The sequence below is a fragment of the Malania oleifera genome, chromosome 13 (genome assembly GCF_029873635.1).
Source record: "Malania oleifera isolate guangnan ecotype guangnan chromosome 13, ASM2987363v1, whole genome shotgun sequence".
NCBI classification, from domain to species: domain Eukaryota; kingdom Viridiplantae; phylum Streptophyta; class Magnoliopsida; order Santalales; family Ximeniaceae; genus Malania; species Malania oleifera.
In genome coordinates this window covers 8,401,519-8,418,328 of record NC_080429.1, presented here as the reverse complement: position 1 = coordinate 8,418,328, position 16,810 = coordinate 8,401,519, and the positions used below count along the sequence as shown (strand labels likewise).

The 16,810-nt window shown below is 39.8% G+C and overlaps 1 protein-coding gene across 2 annotated transcripts; it reads right to left on the bottom strand.

The window, feature by feature from the left end:
* Positions 1–527: 527 nt before the first annotated feature.
* LOC131146015 (beta-carotene hydroxylase 2, chloroplastic-like) lies at positions 528–3,349 on the bottom strand. Of its 2 annotated transcripts, XM_058095266.1 has the most exons (7): positions 2,549–3,349; positions 2,260–2,319; positions 2,064–2,135; positions 1,654–1,788; positions 1,222–1,347; positions 1,055–1,111; positions 528–907 (listed from the first exon to the last, which is right to left on the bottom strand). In XM_058095266.1, the coding sequence occupies exons 1-7, from the start codon at positions 2,963–2,965 to the stop codon at positions 830–832; spliced, it is 945 nt and encodes a 314-aa protein (XP_057951249.1). In that variant the 5' UTR covers positions 2,966–3,349; the 3' UTR covers positions 528–829. The 2 variants fall into 2 exon arrangements, with proteins under 2 accessions (XP_057951249.1, XP_057951248.1); XM_058095265.1 differs by having other exon boundaries at positions 528–1,111; positions 2,549–3,343.
* Positions 3,350–16,810: the final 13,461 nt, after the last annotated feature.

The window sequence follows — 16,810 nt, the reverse complement described above, 5'->3', positions numbered from 1 at the left end:
ATCAAAAACTTTTTGAGATTTTTATTAACCATAGGCTTATTATTATGTATAACAATATTATCAATTCAACACTTAATATATGTAAATAGCTTTATTAAGATTCAATGATATTTTTAAATTTAATTAGGATGATAGAAACAACTACCTAAAATCACTAAGTACAAGACTTTAATTGTACTAATTAAAAATAAATTTCGTTTAATAGTATAGGGACCGCGTGCTTATTTATATTGTTAATAAAGTAATTTTTAGTTTTCATTATCAATTTTCCATGTATGTCACAATTTAAAACTAGAAAATTTTATTATTGTGGCAATTTATCATTATAGTGCCAAAATTCACTGGTCCGTTTTAAATCATTACATATATTATTTTCAATAAAAGATTTAAACCATCATTAATTAATTTTAGTTATAATTATCATATTTACGCTATGACTATTTTTTTTTTTTATAAATTCGGGACTATTAAATCTTTATTATCTGGTTTTAAAGTTTTTTAATTATTTACCATACCCCAAACGAAAATGTAGAAAATGGTTGAAATTTTATTGCCAGTTGACCTCGGGATGCAAGCAGTAAAACAGAGTAAGGAAAGCAGAGCAGAAACAGAGTAAGAAAAGAGTGTGGAAAACTCTCTCAATTCAATCATTAATCAATTTCCACTCTCCTACTCCTTCCCCTATCTCTCTCCCTCTACATGAGAAAAAGAAAAAGTAAAATCTACATTATATAGTTCCTCTTTCGCTCCTGGGTGAAAACAGAGTACAAATGGAATAATTTCATTTCTCACACTATAGTTCGCTCTGCACCCTTCACAGTACAATTCATTATGAACCACTGTATGATTTGATTCTCCGATTCACCTCTTTTTCCAATTCTTCATGGCCCCCCACTTCCTCTATTTCCTGCACCCACAAAACAAAATATAATTTGCTGTATATTTTTTCTTGGATACCAAACACGAGAGAGAGAGAGAGAGAGAGAGAGAGAGAGAGAGAGAGAGAGAGAGAGAGAGAGCGAGAGACAGGCGAGGGGTGAAGGGTTGGAGGTACCTTAGGTCCCAAGAACAGCCCATATGGCACCCCATTAAAATTATCCGAGTGGTGGAGCTACAGCCAGGCACCAAGATCAAAGAAGATCACGTCCGTTAGATCCCCATAATAATATTACATACAAAAATACGAAGAGGAAAGATTGCGTGCGGGAAGGCGTAGCTTACTTGATGTGCCGCAGCCACTCTTCTGAAATATGGGACGCCGGCGATGGGCCCCACCGGAAATCTCTTGTGAACGAGGCCATCGTGGACAAACATGTAGGCCATCCCAAACACAGTGATCCCCAGCCCCTGCAGGCCAAAAAGGTCTCTGGTCAAGTCAAAGTAAGCAGATCATGTGGCGCACGTTCGCTATTCCTAAATCATACTTTAATTATCTAAAAAAGCAATGATTAGAGAGAGATTATCATAATATATACTCTGCAGTTATCTTAGATTATTACTCCCACATGCACAAAATAAAGAACAGATTCACCTGGAGAGCACACATTTGATTTAACGAACTCGATTCAAATTATATGGTTATTATAATTTTTAAACTTGACTTATTTAACTGCTAACTCTAAAAATTTGAATCCGATTTAGTAAGAGACTTACGGCACCAAAGCAGAGGCCAGGGAGAAGGCCCTTGTGGAAGAAGCCATAGGAGAGAAGGGCAATGGCTGGAACTGCGTTTATAATGGCAAACACGTCGTTCAGCTCGAACGGACCTTCTCTGGGTTTATGGTGAGACTGCAATTGCACAATGAAGCAAAGGAGAATGAATAATTAATTCTCTTGGGATTCTTCTGGGCTAGCCCTCTGTTTGGTGGCCGAGAATATTGAAGGATCCGCGCATACACAGAGGAATAAGATAAGGAGGAGAATAATTTTCTGCGGATTCTTGATGTTTGGTTTCCGGGCAGTGAGAAAACATATCAATTATGTCCGAATTTTATATTCTCGCATGTTCACGGCAGCCAAGCAGAGGATAAACAGGGGAATTAAAGGGGATTAAAGTATTGAACCTCGTGCATGTGCCACAAGGAGGCATGCCACAGAGCTCTGTGAGCCCATCTCGCCCAAAACTCCATTCCTACCTGAAATCCAAGAAAACCCACTTCCGTCAAACACCCAATTTACCAAAACTCATGAGAAAGAAACAATAAACCTTTCAGAATCAAATCTAAGCTTCGTCACTCCGATGCAGAAAATGGAACTTACAGCAGCGCCCACAGACAGAGCAAATGTACCAAACATTTCAGCCCAAGGCACCTCTCCACCCTACACCAAAAAAAAAAACCCTATTCAGATTTCAAAGAGAGAGAGAGAGAGAGAGTTGTGAGTGCTCTGTGATGGTTGGTTTGGGTCAATTAGATACTTTTTGGAAGTGCTTTTTCTAGTTTTTGAAAGCAGAATTGGCTCATTGTCGGCTCAAACCAATAAAAAATTATTTCCAAATGCTAAGCCAAACAGTGAAAAGATAAGCATAGCTCATAATAATTGATAATACCTCCATTTGCCATGAAAAACGATAATAAACGGACATAACCGCCAGAGAAGTGATGCCAAAGCTGGACATGACGGCGGCCACAAGGTAAGTGAAACGCTCTGATCTCTTCCTGGACAGCTTCTCCGCCACGCGTGCCGCCGTGATCAGATCCCCAATCTGATTAGCCATCTCTTCTGGGCTCTGGAGATTCTCGCTTTCGATCTCGGCGGTGGCACCGTCCCTTTCGTCCTCCATGACGAGGCAGACGGCGAAGCTCGTCTTCATTCTCCGCTTCCGGGAGACGGCGGCACGGCGGCGAATCGAAGGGAGGAACAACATAGTGGGAGCGGTAATGGAGGTGGGTTTGGGCCCGGCAAACGAGTTTTGCAAGAAACGAAACGTTTCGGAGCTCGCGCCCGTCGATACTCCGGCCGCCATGGATGGAATGCTCTGTCTTCTGCTTGAGCTCAGCGAACTCAAAATAGACTGAGAGAGGAAAGAAGAGAGAAGGGTCTCTCCGATATTGAATTTCGGATTCAAAGAAAGAGAATTGCTCTGAGACTGACTTGGGGATGCAGAGGCAGGGGCAGAGAGGGAGAGAGAGAGGGGTGAGGTTGGAGTCAGGGGAGCCTGGACCCGAGTTAAATGCACGGAGACCACAGCTTCTGTGCTTGGCTTTTTCGATAAAATAATAATAAAACAGAGTTGGGGTTGGGTGCCTGCTGCAGCCCTTTCTGCAACCCTTTACTGTAACTTCCCACTCCCCCTTTCCTAAGCTCCTCTACGGCTCTTGTCCAATTCCTTTTCTTTCTTTATTTATTTATTTTTTAATTTCAACCATTCGTGATATTTAAGCTTAAGATATTTACTATTTTCCAAGCAACCTAGATCGTCTTGGCGATATTTTGACTATTAAATTTTTATATGATTAATTTGGATGATGCTAAGTCCTCGATCAGAAAAGATATATAACGTAAGTGTAGTGAAAATCATAAATAAAAAATAGATTGTCTAAAAAATTATTTTAAATTTTTTTAAATAATTAAAAATTAATGACAAGAAACTAATAAATGCTTATTTATAGTCTTTTTTTTTTATTATGTAGAAATATAAATACAAAACAAGTGCATTGAACCAATAAATTGAATATCTATAACTTTCTATAAAAATTTTAATAAATCTTATTTTTTCTTGTATGAATTTTTTCTTACATAATTTCTATGCATTTGTATTAAGAGTTGTGCACTTATTTTTAGTCCTACACGTATTATCAATTACAATCATATTCTTTTATTGTGGACAAATCAAAATGAATAGTTTTAAAAAAACTTTCCTCTTTGTAGAATCAAAATTTTGATTTAACTTTTCTTTAAAACCAATTAGAATTCAACTCAAAAGAAAAATAAATTGAAGTATACAACAATTTGATTTTGATATAACATGAATATTAAAGGAAACGATTAGATAATATTGAGCCACTATAATTGGATTCAAGCTTTAGTAATTGGGTTGAGAAATAATATGCTATCAACTAATGTATATATAAATATTTCATTTGCTTCGATATTTTAATCAAGATATTTCACTTGGTAAATCTTAAAGTTTCATTTCCTTTATATTTACTTTTTTATCTAATGCAAACCCCGAGACTATTTTCTTTACTTTGTCACCCATAACGGCACAGTATCATTACTAAGTCAGTTTAATTTATTTAAAGCTAAGATAAAGCAAATTTCTTGAACAGTACAAAAGATTTATTGTTCTTATTTATTTAGTTTTTAAACCCACACAAATAGTAGCACAAAAAAAACATGACAAACATAAGCCCAACTTCTCTCTCTCTCTCTCTCTAAATTTCTCCTAATGCTTGTAAAGAAAATAAGTCTTCGAAACTTATTTTCATTTGGTTTTGTTTTATTATTAAAATCTGAAATCGAATAGTTCGTCAATGTACATCATATTTCTAAATACTCTTTTGTTTGCCGATTGACTATTAAGAATTATATACTCAAGTTTAAGTATAAGTTTAAATTTGTCTTATATTATTAACATATATTTTTATAGTTGATAGGCAAATCTCAAAATATGCTAATGAAAATTATTGAACAATATTATTGAAAATTAAATCGCTCAAAATTTTCTCTTTTTCCTCTAAAAATATAAAATTATTTAAAATTAATGGTTGCTATTCCTTTCTCGAAAACTTCAAAGACCTATTTATAATATTTAATTTTTTTATATTTGCATCCTATTTTTTTAACCCTTCTTTATTGAAAATTAGGAAAGAATTGAAAGGTTTTCTATTTTGGTGAGTTTTAAGGAGATAATTATAAAATTTGTAACATTTTTAATAAGATATGTGTTAAGAAAAATCTATTAAAAAAATTACATATTTTCATTTATTTTTTTAAAAAACTTTGTTTTTATAATTATTTTAAATTTTTAAAAATACTTATTTTCAAATAGATAAATATAATATCTATTTTATACAAAATTATTAAATTAGTAAATAAATAAAATTTTATATTTTTTAAAAATTGGAATAGCATTAAACAATAAACATTGGTACCTCTGGTGCTGCTATTTTTGTAATTTAAAGAAAAAGCAAGGGCGAAAAATTTCCAAGTGTGGGTCACTGGGTGTGGAGGAGGAGGAGTATGACACGTGCCAGGTTGGCGATGCGACCACGTCGGGACCGATTTGCGATGACGGCGAATCCCTGCATTTTTGGCTGCTAAGGTGACACAAATCCCACACACGCAATCCGCCCCCAAAAATAAATAAACTAATTAATAAAAAGCTGACGCGGCCGCCACCCCATTAAACAGCCGCTGTGTTTAGGCCACGTAGCATCCCCTGATCTCCAGCTTTTCACTACTTTCCCAACCTTTTATTTGCAGCGATGGCGTGGCCCTTTCTCATTGGCTGGTCCTCCCGGCGCAAGTGAAACACGTGTTACGTTGAAGTTATCCCATGGCGGTCGTGTGTTCATGCCTGTTGGGGTATCCGTGTTCGCGGGGCGGGTAGTATTTGAGTGGAAAGTGGGGCCCCGTGGCCCGATTGGCCGAACCCACTAAGGTGGCTGGAAGACGAGGATTGAACATGTGGGTCCCCTCTCTCTTTCCTAATGAGGAGTCAACCGAGGCGAGGTCCCATTACTACTGGTTAATGTTTATTTTTAAAATTATTTTAGCAAATTATTATTATCCTTATTACTACAAATGTTATTTTTAATTATGGATGTAAAATAAATAAATTGTATATTCTGAAATTGATCAATATACAAAAATAAGATTACAAGGGTATATATATACAATAACTCATTATTGAATTAACAACTAAACTAATAACTCTAATAAAAACTAAACTAACAACTCTAATACACTCCCTTAATATGGAGATGGAGAATAAAGATTTAACATCTCCATCTTGTGGTAAAAAAAAAATGATGAAAAAAGACTCCATTGAGATGCCGATGCCCGGAGAGAATCAACAATCTCTGATTTGCCATAAAAACATCATCAGCACATGCTATAAAAGCATCATCTATCTTTCATTTGCCATAAAAGCATCATCAGCATTTTCCATTGAAGCAAAATGCACAGAAGACTCATATTCCACCATAGAAGTGAAAAAGAAACAGAAAGATCTCCAAATAAAAATCAGCAAACCATTCCATCATATCTGCTATAGTTCGATCAAATCTAGTTCTGTAAGTCGTAGCATTATGAATCACCAGCTCCTTAGTGTCATTCTTTCGAACACTTGGAGCACACAGCTAAATCTGTTGCGAGATAAAATCAATAGGACTGCTCTTTCGACTTCTATTGACCTGAAAAAGGGAAAAGGAAGAAAGGCTTGGAGGTCCCAGGGTGTAGTCTGGGAGATCCATCTGATGCCTAAGCAAGGGAATGTTTCAGAGAGGTTAAAAGCAATAGTAAGAATGGGTGTCGAATGACTTACCTTGGCCTCTTCCCCGCGTCTCTTCTTATAGCGGTTAGAGTTGACCCTTGAGTCGAATTGTCTATATGGCGCGGGGGAGTGTATCCCGGGTCATAAAGTGCCCGCATGTATCACTCCGATCATTTAAAGCACTAGCATGGATCTCTCCCCCTCTTTATTGGGTTGGAGTTGAGTGCTCTCACCAGAAAGTCTGACTAGGGGAGCGATTACTAGGCGTTGACTTCCTCATATCAGTTGATATATTTTGGGCACATCAGTTGTCCCCCCCTTAGTTTCAAATTTCTAGAAAGAATTTTGAAAGTTGCCGTGTCTTCTTCTCGTATGTACTAGTTGCTCCCCCCCCCTTTTTTTTTGAATATCTGCTGCTCGGCTAGCGGACCCCGACCCGGCTTGGTTGGTCAGAGTGGATAGTGGGTCTTCGAACGACTTGCCTTGCCGAGGGGGGCGTGGTGCGACTTTTTTGATCTGATCCGAGGAACGACGGCTAATCCGAGCTATCGATGGGGTTTGGATGGCTTACTGAGCCGGCCCCGATAGGGTTTGGTTGATCCGAGCCGTAGTGGCGCGCAGCCTATGCCGAGTTGATTTTTGCTGAGCTCTTCCTTGAAGTACTTTGGCGGAGCCGTTGCTTCAAGGCCTCTTTGCATTGCCGAGTTGCTCTCCGAAGCACTTTTGCCAAGCTGTTGCTTCGAGGCTTTTTTTTTGCCGAGCTGCTTTTCGGAGCACTTTTTGTCAAGCTATTGCTTCGAGACATTTTTACCGAGCTGCTCTCTGAAGCACTCAAGCTGAGCCGTTGCTTCGAGGCCTCTTTGCCGAGTTAGATTTGCCGAGCTGCTCTTCAAAGCACTTTTGCCGAGCTGTTGCTGTGAGGCTTTTTTCCTGAGCTGCTCTCCAAAACACTTTTTTCGAGCTATTGCTTCGGGACATTTTTGCCTAACTGGTTTTACCAAGCTGCTCTCTAAAGCACTCTGGCTGAGTCATTGCTTCGAGGCCTCTTTGCTGAGTTGGATTTGCTGAGCTACTCTTCGAAGCACTTTTGCCAAGCTATTGCTTCGAGACTTTTTTACGAAGCTGGTTTTGCCAAGCTGCTTTTAGAAGCACATTTCCTGAGCTTTTGCCTCGAGGCATTTTTGCCGAACTGGTTTTACCGAGCTGCTCTTCGAAACACTTTGGTCGAGCTGTTGCTTCGTGTCCTCTTTACCGAGCTGGATTTGCCGAGTTGCTATTCGAAGCACTTTTGTCGAGTTGTTGCTTCAAGTATTTTTTACCGAGCTACTCTCCGAAGCACTTTTACCGAGTTATTGCTTCGAGGCATTGCGGAGCAGGTTTTGCCGAGTTGCTCTCCGAAGCACTTTTTGCTGAGCTGTTACTTCGGGGGCCTTATCTGCCTAATGAGCTATGTTCATTTGTTGGGTGATTGTGTGGCCTCACAAGCTGTGCTCGTCAGTTGGGTCTTATCTACCTAATGAGCTGTGCTCATTTGTTGGGCAGTTGTGTGGCATTGCGAGCTGTGCTCGTCAGTTGGGTTTTGTCTTCCTAATGAGTTGTACTCATTTGTTAGGCGGTTGCGTGGCCTCACGAGTTGTGCTTGTCAGTTAGGCCTTATCTTTCTAATGAACTGTGTTCATTCGTTTGGCAGTTGTGTGGCCTTATGAGCCATGCTTGTCAATTGGGCCATATCTGCCTAATGAGCTGTGCTCATTTATTGGGTTGTCAGTTTGACCGCTTTCGAAGCGACGTTGTAGTCTTTTTGCGACCTCTGTCACCCTACAAAAGTGTAATAAGTGCATGTAAAATTGGTCGTACCTCAGGAAGTCATGAATTCTTGGAACTAGCACCACGTCAGCGTATGTTCGAGAATTTTTCATACCTTTTCCCTCTCGAGATACTAACTTTCTCAGGATCTGTGCAGACTTTTCTCTATAAAGGTCGTGGGCTCCTTCATTCGCTCTTCATCTCACCCAAAGGGTCCCTTCTTTCCGCTAGGTGCGCTCTCCTTCTGCCCTTTCCTTTGTTGTTTTTCTCTGCTTTTGTGTGGCATTGTATGTTTGTATTGTTCTTCATGTTCTTCGCTGTTCTTATTAGAAGTTTTCCTTTTTGATTTGTTTTTGCATAGTGTTTGTCATGTTTTTATGCAAAGTCTATCCGTTTGATCCTGTTTGACACAGTGTCTTCTTTGTTTTTGTGGAAGCTTGCATGTTTGATCTGTTTGCATAAATTGTTTGTTTTGTTTGCTTTGCATTTCGATTTTGTCATGGAGTCCTCAACACACCCAGCGAGGGCTTCGGTCACTGTAAGGAGTGCTCGGTGTAATCTGTCTTCCTCAGATGTACAAAATGTCTGATACTTTTTTGCTATTCCTGCGAACATTAGTATTAGGTTACCCACTAGCTCGGAGTCGGACCTTGATCTTGGCCTCAGTGAGCTCTGTTTGTATACGAACTATTTGGACTTAGGTCTTAGACTTCCTTATCTCCCTTTCATTTCTGATGTATTACGTTTTTACCACATAGCCCCCTCACAGCTTGTTCCAAACTCATATCTTTCTCTGGTGTGCTTTGTCGTTCTTCTACTCAGAAAAGGTCATCAACTCACGGTACCTCTCTTTCGAAGTTGCTTCCAGATGAGGACGTACTCTGTGGAGAAGGAACTATACTACTTCAACTCTTTTCCCAGTTATAAACTTTTTACTCCGGGAAGTTCTTCCATACACAATTGGAAGTCTCGGTACTTCTTTGTATCCAGGGAGTTGAATTATGCTGGATTTTGTGTTTGGTTTGCTCCTCTTGAAGGTGACATTCTCTTCACTTTATTTACTTACTACATATGTAGGGGCTGTGTGTAGGTACCTATTGCTTACCAATTTCTTCTTCTTTTTTTTTTTTAGCTCGGGTGCGTCATGTACATCCGACGCACTCTCCAGGCAAGCTGGCCATCCTAAAAAAGCTACGAGCCCTTGGTCAGCAGGGGATAGTCCTTCACGAGTAGCTGCTTAAGGAGCGAGTCCTTGTGTAGTGGGGGGATTAGCCCCGTTTCTCCAAATCTTATCTTACCTTTGATCTTATAATGTATACATATCTAGATGTTCCTATTGTTCTTTGCATTCTTACCTCCTCTTCTAATTTTGCAAATATGGAGTTTAATAAGTATGAATCTCTCATGGGAGAAGCTAAAAAACAAAGGGTGAGCAAGAGTAAGAAGAAGAGGAAGGAGCTTGAAGGAGAGTCGTCTCAGAGGAAAGCAGCCACTGTAGGAGAGAGTGAGGCTTCTACTACGGAGAATGTTGCAGTAGCGCATCCTCTTGTCCCAACCAAGTTTAATGAGGTTATTTTTGATGAGCCGACCTATTCCACTCCTGCGCTGCGTCGGGCGGTTCACGTGGAGGATTTTGTGCATGCTCAATATTCTCTTCTCGACTTCCTTTCAGCAAAGATCAGACACACCACGTACCAGGTATCTCTGAAATTCATGCTTTTTGACTGTGCCTGTCCAGCTTCCCCTTTTCCTCCTTTGAGTTTTTAACCTATTTTTTCCTTTGTTTGTTCTCAAGTGGCAACCATGGCCCTGGCACAGGAAGAAAAGGTTGCCGAGATGTATTGGAAGACCTTGGATGCTAGGAAAAAGTACATTGTCGCCCAGAATGAGTTCTGTGAGTCTGAGCTCCGCGAGCGGGCCCTTCAAGAAGAGATTGAAAGGATCCAAAAAGAGGAGCTTCCTGCTGCTGCAATGGCTGCCGCTGCTGATGTTGCCAGAGCTGCGGTAAGGGAGTATAAGGATTCAACATGGTTCGTCATGGACACCGCCAAGACTTATCGAGTAGGTTTCAGGAGGTGCCGAGAGCAGTTCATGACTGTGCACCCTGACCTTCCTCTGGATGTTGTGTGTTCACATGGGTAGGGCAGTGAGAGTCTCGAATTTGTAGACGAGATGGACAAGGAGGACGAGGGGGAGGAAGAGGAGGCTGGAGAGGGGAGCAAAGCCAACTGACGTACTGAATACATTTTATCTATGTAGTTTTATTCAATATGATGCAATGCACTTCTAAGTTTATTGATGGTACAATTGTTGTATTTGAGACTTACTACTCCTTTGTACGGTATTTTGTGAAATGAAAAACTCAAGAGTAATATTTTTTTAGCATATCAGAGTTCCATGTATTTTTTATCTCAGTTAACTCTATGTCCTCTAATTTGTATGTTCTCGATTTTATTTCTGCTGTAACTTGGTATGCTCCCTCCCAGTTTGGCTTTAGGTTGTGCGGCCCTGGTTCTACTGGGCTGGTTCGCGCCTTCCTGAGGACCAGGTCTCTGGGTTGGAAGTTTCGCACTCTTGCGCAATTATTGCAGAACTTCGCCACCTTTTGCTAGTATGCTACGATTTTCATTGCACGCCTACTCCTGCCTCTCTTCTAGCAGGTCTACCTGTAAGGACGTGAAAAATAACGATATTCAAATATGAAAAAGAGAGGGAAATGGAAACAAAAACAAGAAGGAGGCGGTAGGCTTCGTCGACGACATCGCATTTTGGAGATAATAATAATAATAATGATTTTAAGGAATTGCTAGGATTCGTCGACAAATACAGGGTTTCATCGATGAGCGCATAAGGAAATTCGTCGACGAATACAGGGGTTGGTCAACGAGAAAATACCAAGCGAAGGTTTGGGCTGATCTGAATTTACTGAAAGACTTGTTGACGAGGTGACGTGTCTTGTCGACGAATTTGGCCTTATAAGTAGAAAAAAATCAGATTTTTATCACATTTCAGCCCCCCTCTCTCTCTCTCCTCTCTCTCTCTCTCTACGTCCCTCTCTCACTTATCTCTTCGTTTTTGGGCCTGTTTCTTACCGAATCGAAGATTTGAAGCTACCATGATGCTCCTAGCGAGATTTTCTGCAAGTCTTCTAGAGCTGATCGTTGGAAAAATTGGTTTGGATTTCGTCCCAATCTCAGGGTAAGACATTTTATTCAGTATTTTCCTTTCCCTCAGTTATAAGAAATGTTGTAGGTAAGAAAATGCTGATATTTTGTTCTGGGGGATTGTGTTTTCAGGATGTTGAGTTCGGAACCCTGCAGGTATAGAGCTAGAATTTTATGGGGGCTTTTCAAAGTTAAGGTAAGGGAAATATGCTATGCTAGGGGTTTTAATAAAGTTAACAGAGATTTCATAGACATATATTCATACCAGCTTATTGTACAGTTTTTACAGAATATGAGTTTATATGCTTGTGTGGCCTGAGTAGATTTTCAAGTGATGAAGAAATTTATAGAGCTTTTATAATGTATCATACTATACTGAATACACAGACATAGACAGTATATGCAATTTATATAGCTTTTCCTAGTATATGGAGTTATACAAAATATATAGATATAAATATATATTCATAGAGATTATACAGAGAAATTACATGCATATACAGCTTTTATATAAATAGTTTCACGAAATAGATATATCTATATATACATATACATGTATACAGTTTTGCCCAGATCAGTATATATATTACAGTTTTATACAGAATAGTATATATAGAGTTATAACATTCTATGTTTCCTATTACCATAACATACAGAGTATATAGACAGAGTGTATAGACAGAGTATACAGACAGATATAAAGAGGTAGCATCAAGATGCTACATATATAGTATACAGAGATTATAGTTTTTACAGTACAGAAAGATAGTGTTATGGTAATTTTGAAAACATGGTGAAAACAGTAAAAGAGTATATATGTATATATGTATATATGTATATAGTATCAGATCCCTATGGAAAGATTACAGACAGATACAGTACAAATATAGATTACAGAGCATGGTACCGTTGCTATATACAGATAGAGTGCAACCACATATCTCAGATAGTGTGTGGGTACCGTCAGCCGTGCTCGGAGAGGATGCAGCTCCCCAATTCACTTGGTGGAGGGGGCCGGTTTGATGAGGTAGTAGTCAGTCCTGAGCCTAGGAGTGGATGCAGTTTGGCCGGGCTGAGGTAGAGTAGAGTATATTGACTTATCTGGAGGGCCGACCAGATAAAGTCCCGCTTACGGGCTGCACAATCCTGTCATGAGGGGTCAAATCATGACGTACAGAGTCCTAGGGATAAAGCACAGTTTTGTATATGTATACAGTTTTACAGTATATGATGAATATGGTATGATATTATTAGTATGAAAAGTAGAAAATACAGACGATACAGTATATTTTAAATTGAGAAAGAAAGATATGCTTTACAGATTATTTGTTGTATTACAGTTCAGTTATTATTTTAAAAGTATCTTTAACTTAGTAGCCACACACTAGTAATAGCATATTTCCACTTACTGAGTGTCATCTCACCCTATTATTTTAACATTTTTCAGGTGAGCCAGTTAGGCGAGCAGATCAAGCTCGCAGATAGAGAGTAGTTTGATTACCTTGATTATAGGGTGAGTTTTTGTCAGAGTTGTGTATATTTTTGAGTAAATGATGCTGAAGGGGTATTTTTGTATGACTATAGTCTGTATATACTGGATTCTGGTATTGTATAGTATATATGTGAATGGTTGTACGATATGTGTTCCCGCTGCTTAGGTATGGATATGGATATATACATATATAAATGGTAAGAATTTTGTCCGCCCCGAGCTCTTCATTGTTGTCTTGCTCATCAAAGTATTGCCTTTGCTAAGATGGGATCCCCACTTCAGCAGGGATGACGACTTCTACACCAAATGCGAGCATAAATGGGGTTTCCCCTGTCGCTGCTTGTTGGGTAGTGTGGTATGCCTAGATTATAGAGGGGAGCTCTTCCACCCACTTGGCTTGCACAGACTTGAGTCATGTCCTTAAGTTGTACAGTATCGTTCAGTTCATGTTTTCCACCCGACCATTACTTTGGGGATGTGCCACTGATGCGAACAAGAGTTTAATGGACAGATCGGAGCAAAATTTTTTGAAGTGCTCATTATCGAATTGTCTCTAGTGGTCAGTGACTATGGCCCATGGGATTTCGAACCAGCAAACCATTGATGTCAAGACGAATCGTGTAATGTTTCGCTTGGTTATGTGAGCTAGGGCTTCGACCTCTACCCACTTTGTGAAGTAATCAATTGCCACCAATAGGAATTTCCTTTGGCCGATTGTTGGAGGTAGAGGCCCCAAGATGTCTAGTCCCCATTGGGTGAAGAGACAAGGACTAGTTAGAGGGGAGAGAATATTAGACGACACATGAGGTACGCCCGCGCACTGCTGGCACCTGTCACACCATTTGACGAACTCGACCGCGTCCTTCCTCATTATGGGCCAGTAAAATCTTTGCCATAAAGCCTTGTGAGCTAGAGCTCTGCTGGCTAGATGATTTCCACACACCACTTCGTGGATCTCCCTTAGTACGTACTCTCCTTCTTCATTACTTAGACACCACAGGTATGGCAACGTTAAGGATCGTCTGTATAACTCGTCTATGAGTGTGTATCTTGCCGCTTTCCTCCTCACCTTTAGAGACTCCTTCTTGTCCTTCGGTAAGGATCCATTACGGAGGTATTGCACCATAGGCGCCCTCCAATCCCCCTCGTTGACTTTTGAATCCAGCAAGTTAACATTGCCCTCCTCGTATGAGGGTTTTCTGACTCGCTCTAGGTAAATAACATCCTTCAATTTTGAGCCGGTGGCTGAGGCTAATTTTGCAAGTGCATCAGCCTTTGCGTTCTCGGCCCTTGGCACGTGTTCTATATCAAAATGAGTGAATGCTTTAGCATATTCTTGGGCCTTGACTAGATACTTCTTCATTTTTTGATCCCTAGCCTCAAATTCTCCTTTCACTTACTCCACCACTAATTGGGAATGATTTGATACCTTAATTTGGGCTACCTCTAGTGCCTCTACCAAGTGTAGCCCTACTAGCAAAGCTTTATACTTAGCGTCATTGTTTGTTGCTGAGAACTCCAACTTTAATGCATATAAGGTCTCCGTATAGTCCAGTGTTGTGAGGATAAACCCCGCTCCTCCTCCGGCTGCATTAGATGACGTGTAGCGTCCATACCTGCGATTTTCCTGCTACCTCGGGAGGGTCTTTCGGATGTGAAGTCGGCTAGTACCTAGGCCTTGACAGTAGGCCTTGGTAGGTATTGTATGTCAAACTCACCCAATTCAATGGACCACTTCATCATTCTTCCCGAACTCTCTGGTCGTTGAAGAATCTGCCTCAATGGTAAGTTTGTCAACACAATTACCTTGTGCACTTGAAACTAGGGCCTTAACTTTCATGCGACACAAATGATGGAGAAGGCTACCTTTTTTGTCATACTGTAATTCTTCTCGACTCCACTTAGCACCTTGCTAGTGTAGTATATGGTTCTGTGTTGCCTACTTTCTTCTCGGACTAGGACCGAGCTGACTGCATTTGTTGTCGAAGCTATTTATAAGTAGAGGTCTTCTCCCGTCTTCTCCTTTGTTAGTAGAGGCGAAGATCCAAGATACTGTTTGAGCTGCTCAAAGGCTCTATTCTGCTCCTCCCCCCATTCAAATCCTCCTTTCTTCCTTAATGCCCTGAAAGATGGTAGGCCTTTGTGTAGAGACTCGAATAATTATTGTTATTTAATAACAGAAGGGAAAGAGAACTAATAGGGTCTCGTCGACGAACATAGGGAATTCGTCAACGAGAACACATGAGGGGCTCATCGACGAGTATGTGTCTTATTGACGAGAAGATACTGTGAGGATGTATGATGCAGTTCTGAATTTCGTCAATGAAGGTGAGCACTCATCGACGAATTCTCTTCTTGACCTCATCGACAAAGTGACGTGGCTCGTCGATGAAGGCTAGTGTATAAATAGCCCTAAATGTGATATTTCAGCTGATTTTTCACGTAGGAACCCTCCTCTCTCTCTTCTCTTCGGTTTCCACCCCTTCTCTCTAGGTTTCTAGGTTGGATTCTCGCCGGTTCGACAATCTAAGGCCACCACGATACTCCTAGAAGAGTTCTCTTCAAATCTAATATAGTGGATCGTTGGTGGGGCTAGCTTGAATTCATCCCAAATTCAAGGTAAGACCTTTTATTTGAAATTTGGTCTTACCATTGTTATAGGAAATGTTGTACACAGAGAAATACTGAAGTTTAGTTTTGGGAGATGTTGTTTTCAAGGTGTTGAACGGGGAACCCTGTGGGTGCAGGACTGGTATATTTTAGGGGCTCTTCAAAAATCAGGTAAGAGGATAAACTAAGCTAGTTGTTTTAAGAAAATGCATGTATAATTTTACAGCATCTAATTTCAGAAAAATAAATATATGTTAGCATTATGTTTGGGAAATACTGCTGTAAATGAGAATATGTTTTAAATATGTGAAATACCCATTTTGTGTGGCATGAGTAGAATTTATTATGATATACTGATTTTTGAAAAAATGATAAATGATACAAAGTTTATTATGATATACTGGCGTACAGGCCGAGAGTTTTTATTTTGATATACAGGCATATGGGCTGAGATTTTTTATTATGATATACTGGCGTACGGGCCGAGAGTTTTGATATGAAATACCAGCATACAGGCCGAGCTTTAGATATGATATGCCGGCGTACCGGCCGAGCCTTTTATTGATATGTGATACGGCATACGGGCCGTGATTAATAAAATACGAAATGCCGACGTAAGGGCCGAAGATTTTCATATTATACTATGAAATGTGATATGATGATATTGATTTGATAATTATTATTATGGAATAACAATGTATCACAATTTGAAATATGTTATATGTTATCAGAACCTGATTGGCTTGGTTTAGGCTTACACGAGCTCGGTACCGTAGCTATGTGATCATGATCATTATGCTGTTTAGTGTTATTGCTGTCGTATGGGGCAGCGTGAGGATGGATAGTCAATGTGGTTTATTGAAGTATTGGCGCCCCTAGTGTATGGACCAGGCTTGGCAGACCCATTATGCTTACAAACATTTACTTTTGACTTGGCAGTGGTCAGCCAGCCAATGTCAGGTCCCGCCTTCAGGCCACACAACCCAGTCATGTGGGGGTAAGACATGACACCATCCAACTAACCTTCCAAGGTTTTTTTGTATTATTATTATATGAGACGAATTATGTTTATGGAAATCCAGTATGTTTTATCATGATATGATTATATATGTTTTTCCCAGATATGATATAGACAGTTTCACTAATTATGTTTATGTATGGTTTATGTATAATACGGAAATACTCATGTTTCCACACACTGATATTTTTTTATTTTCCCTTACTGAGAGGTGTCTCACTCCAAATTATACAAACATTTCAGGAGCCCCAGGTAGAAGAGCGGATAAAGCTCCGCAACAT

What these genes read in the sequence shown, in the direction of transcription:
- LOC131146015 (XM_058095265.1), bottom strand. Translation starts at nt 2,965, where the DNA reads ATGGCGGCCGGAGTATCGACGGGCGCGAGCTCCGAAACGTTTCGTTTC. An exon ending in CCTTGTGGCACATGCACGAG is followed by an intron (nt 1,789 to 2,063) that starts GTTCAATACTTT and finishes GTGCAATTGCAG; the next exon opens with TCTCACCATAAACCCAGAGA. An exon ending in CTGGCCTCTGCTTTGGTGCC is followed by an intron (nt 1,348 to 1,653) that starts GTAAGTCTCTTA and finishes TTTGGCCTGCAG; the next exon opens with GGGCTGGGGATCACTGTGTT.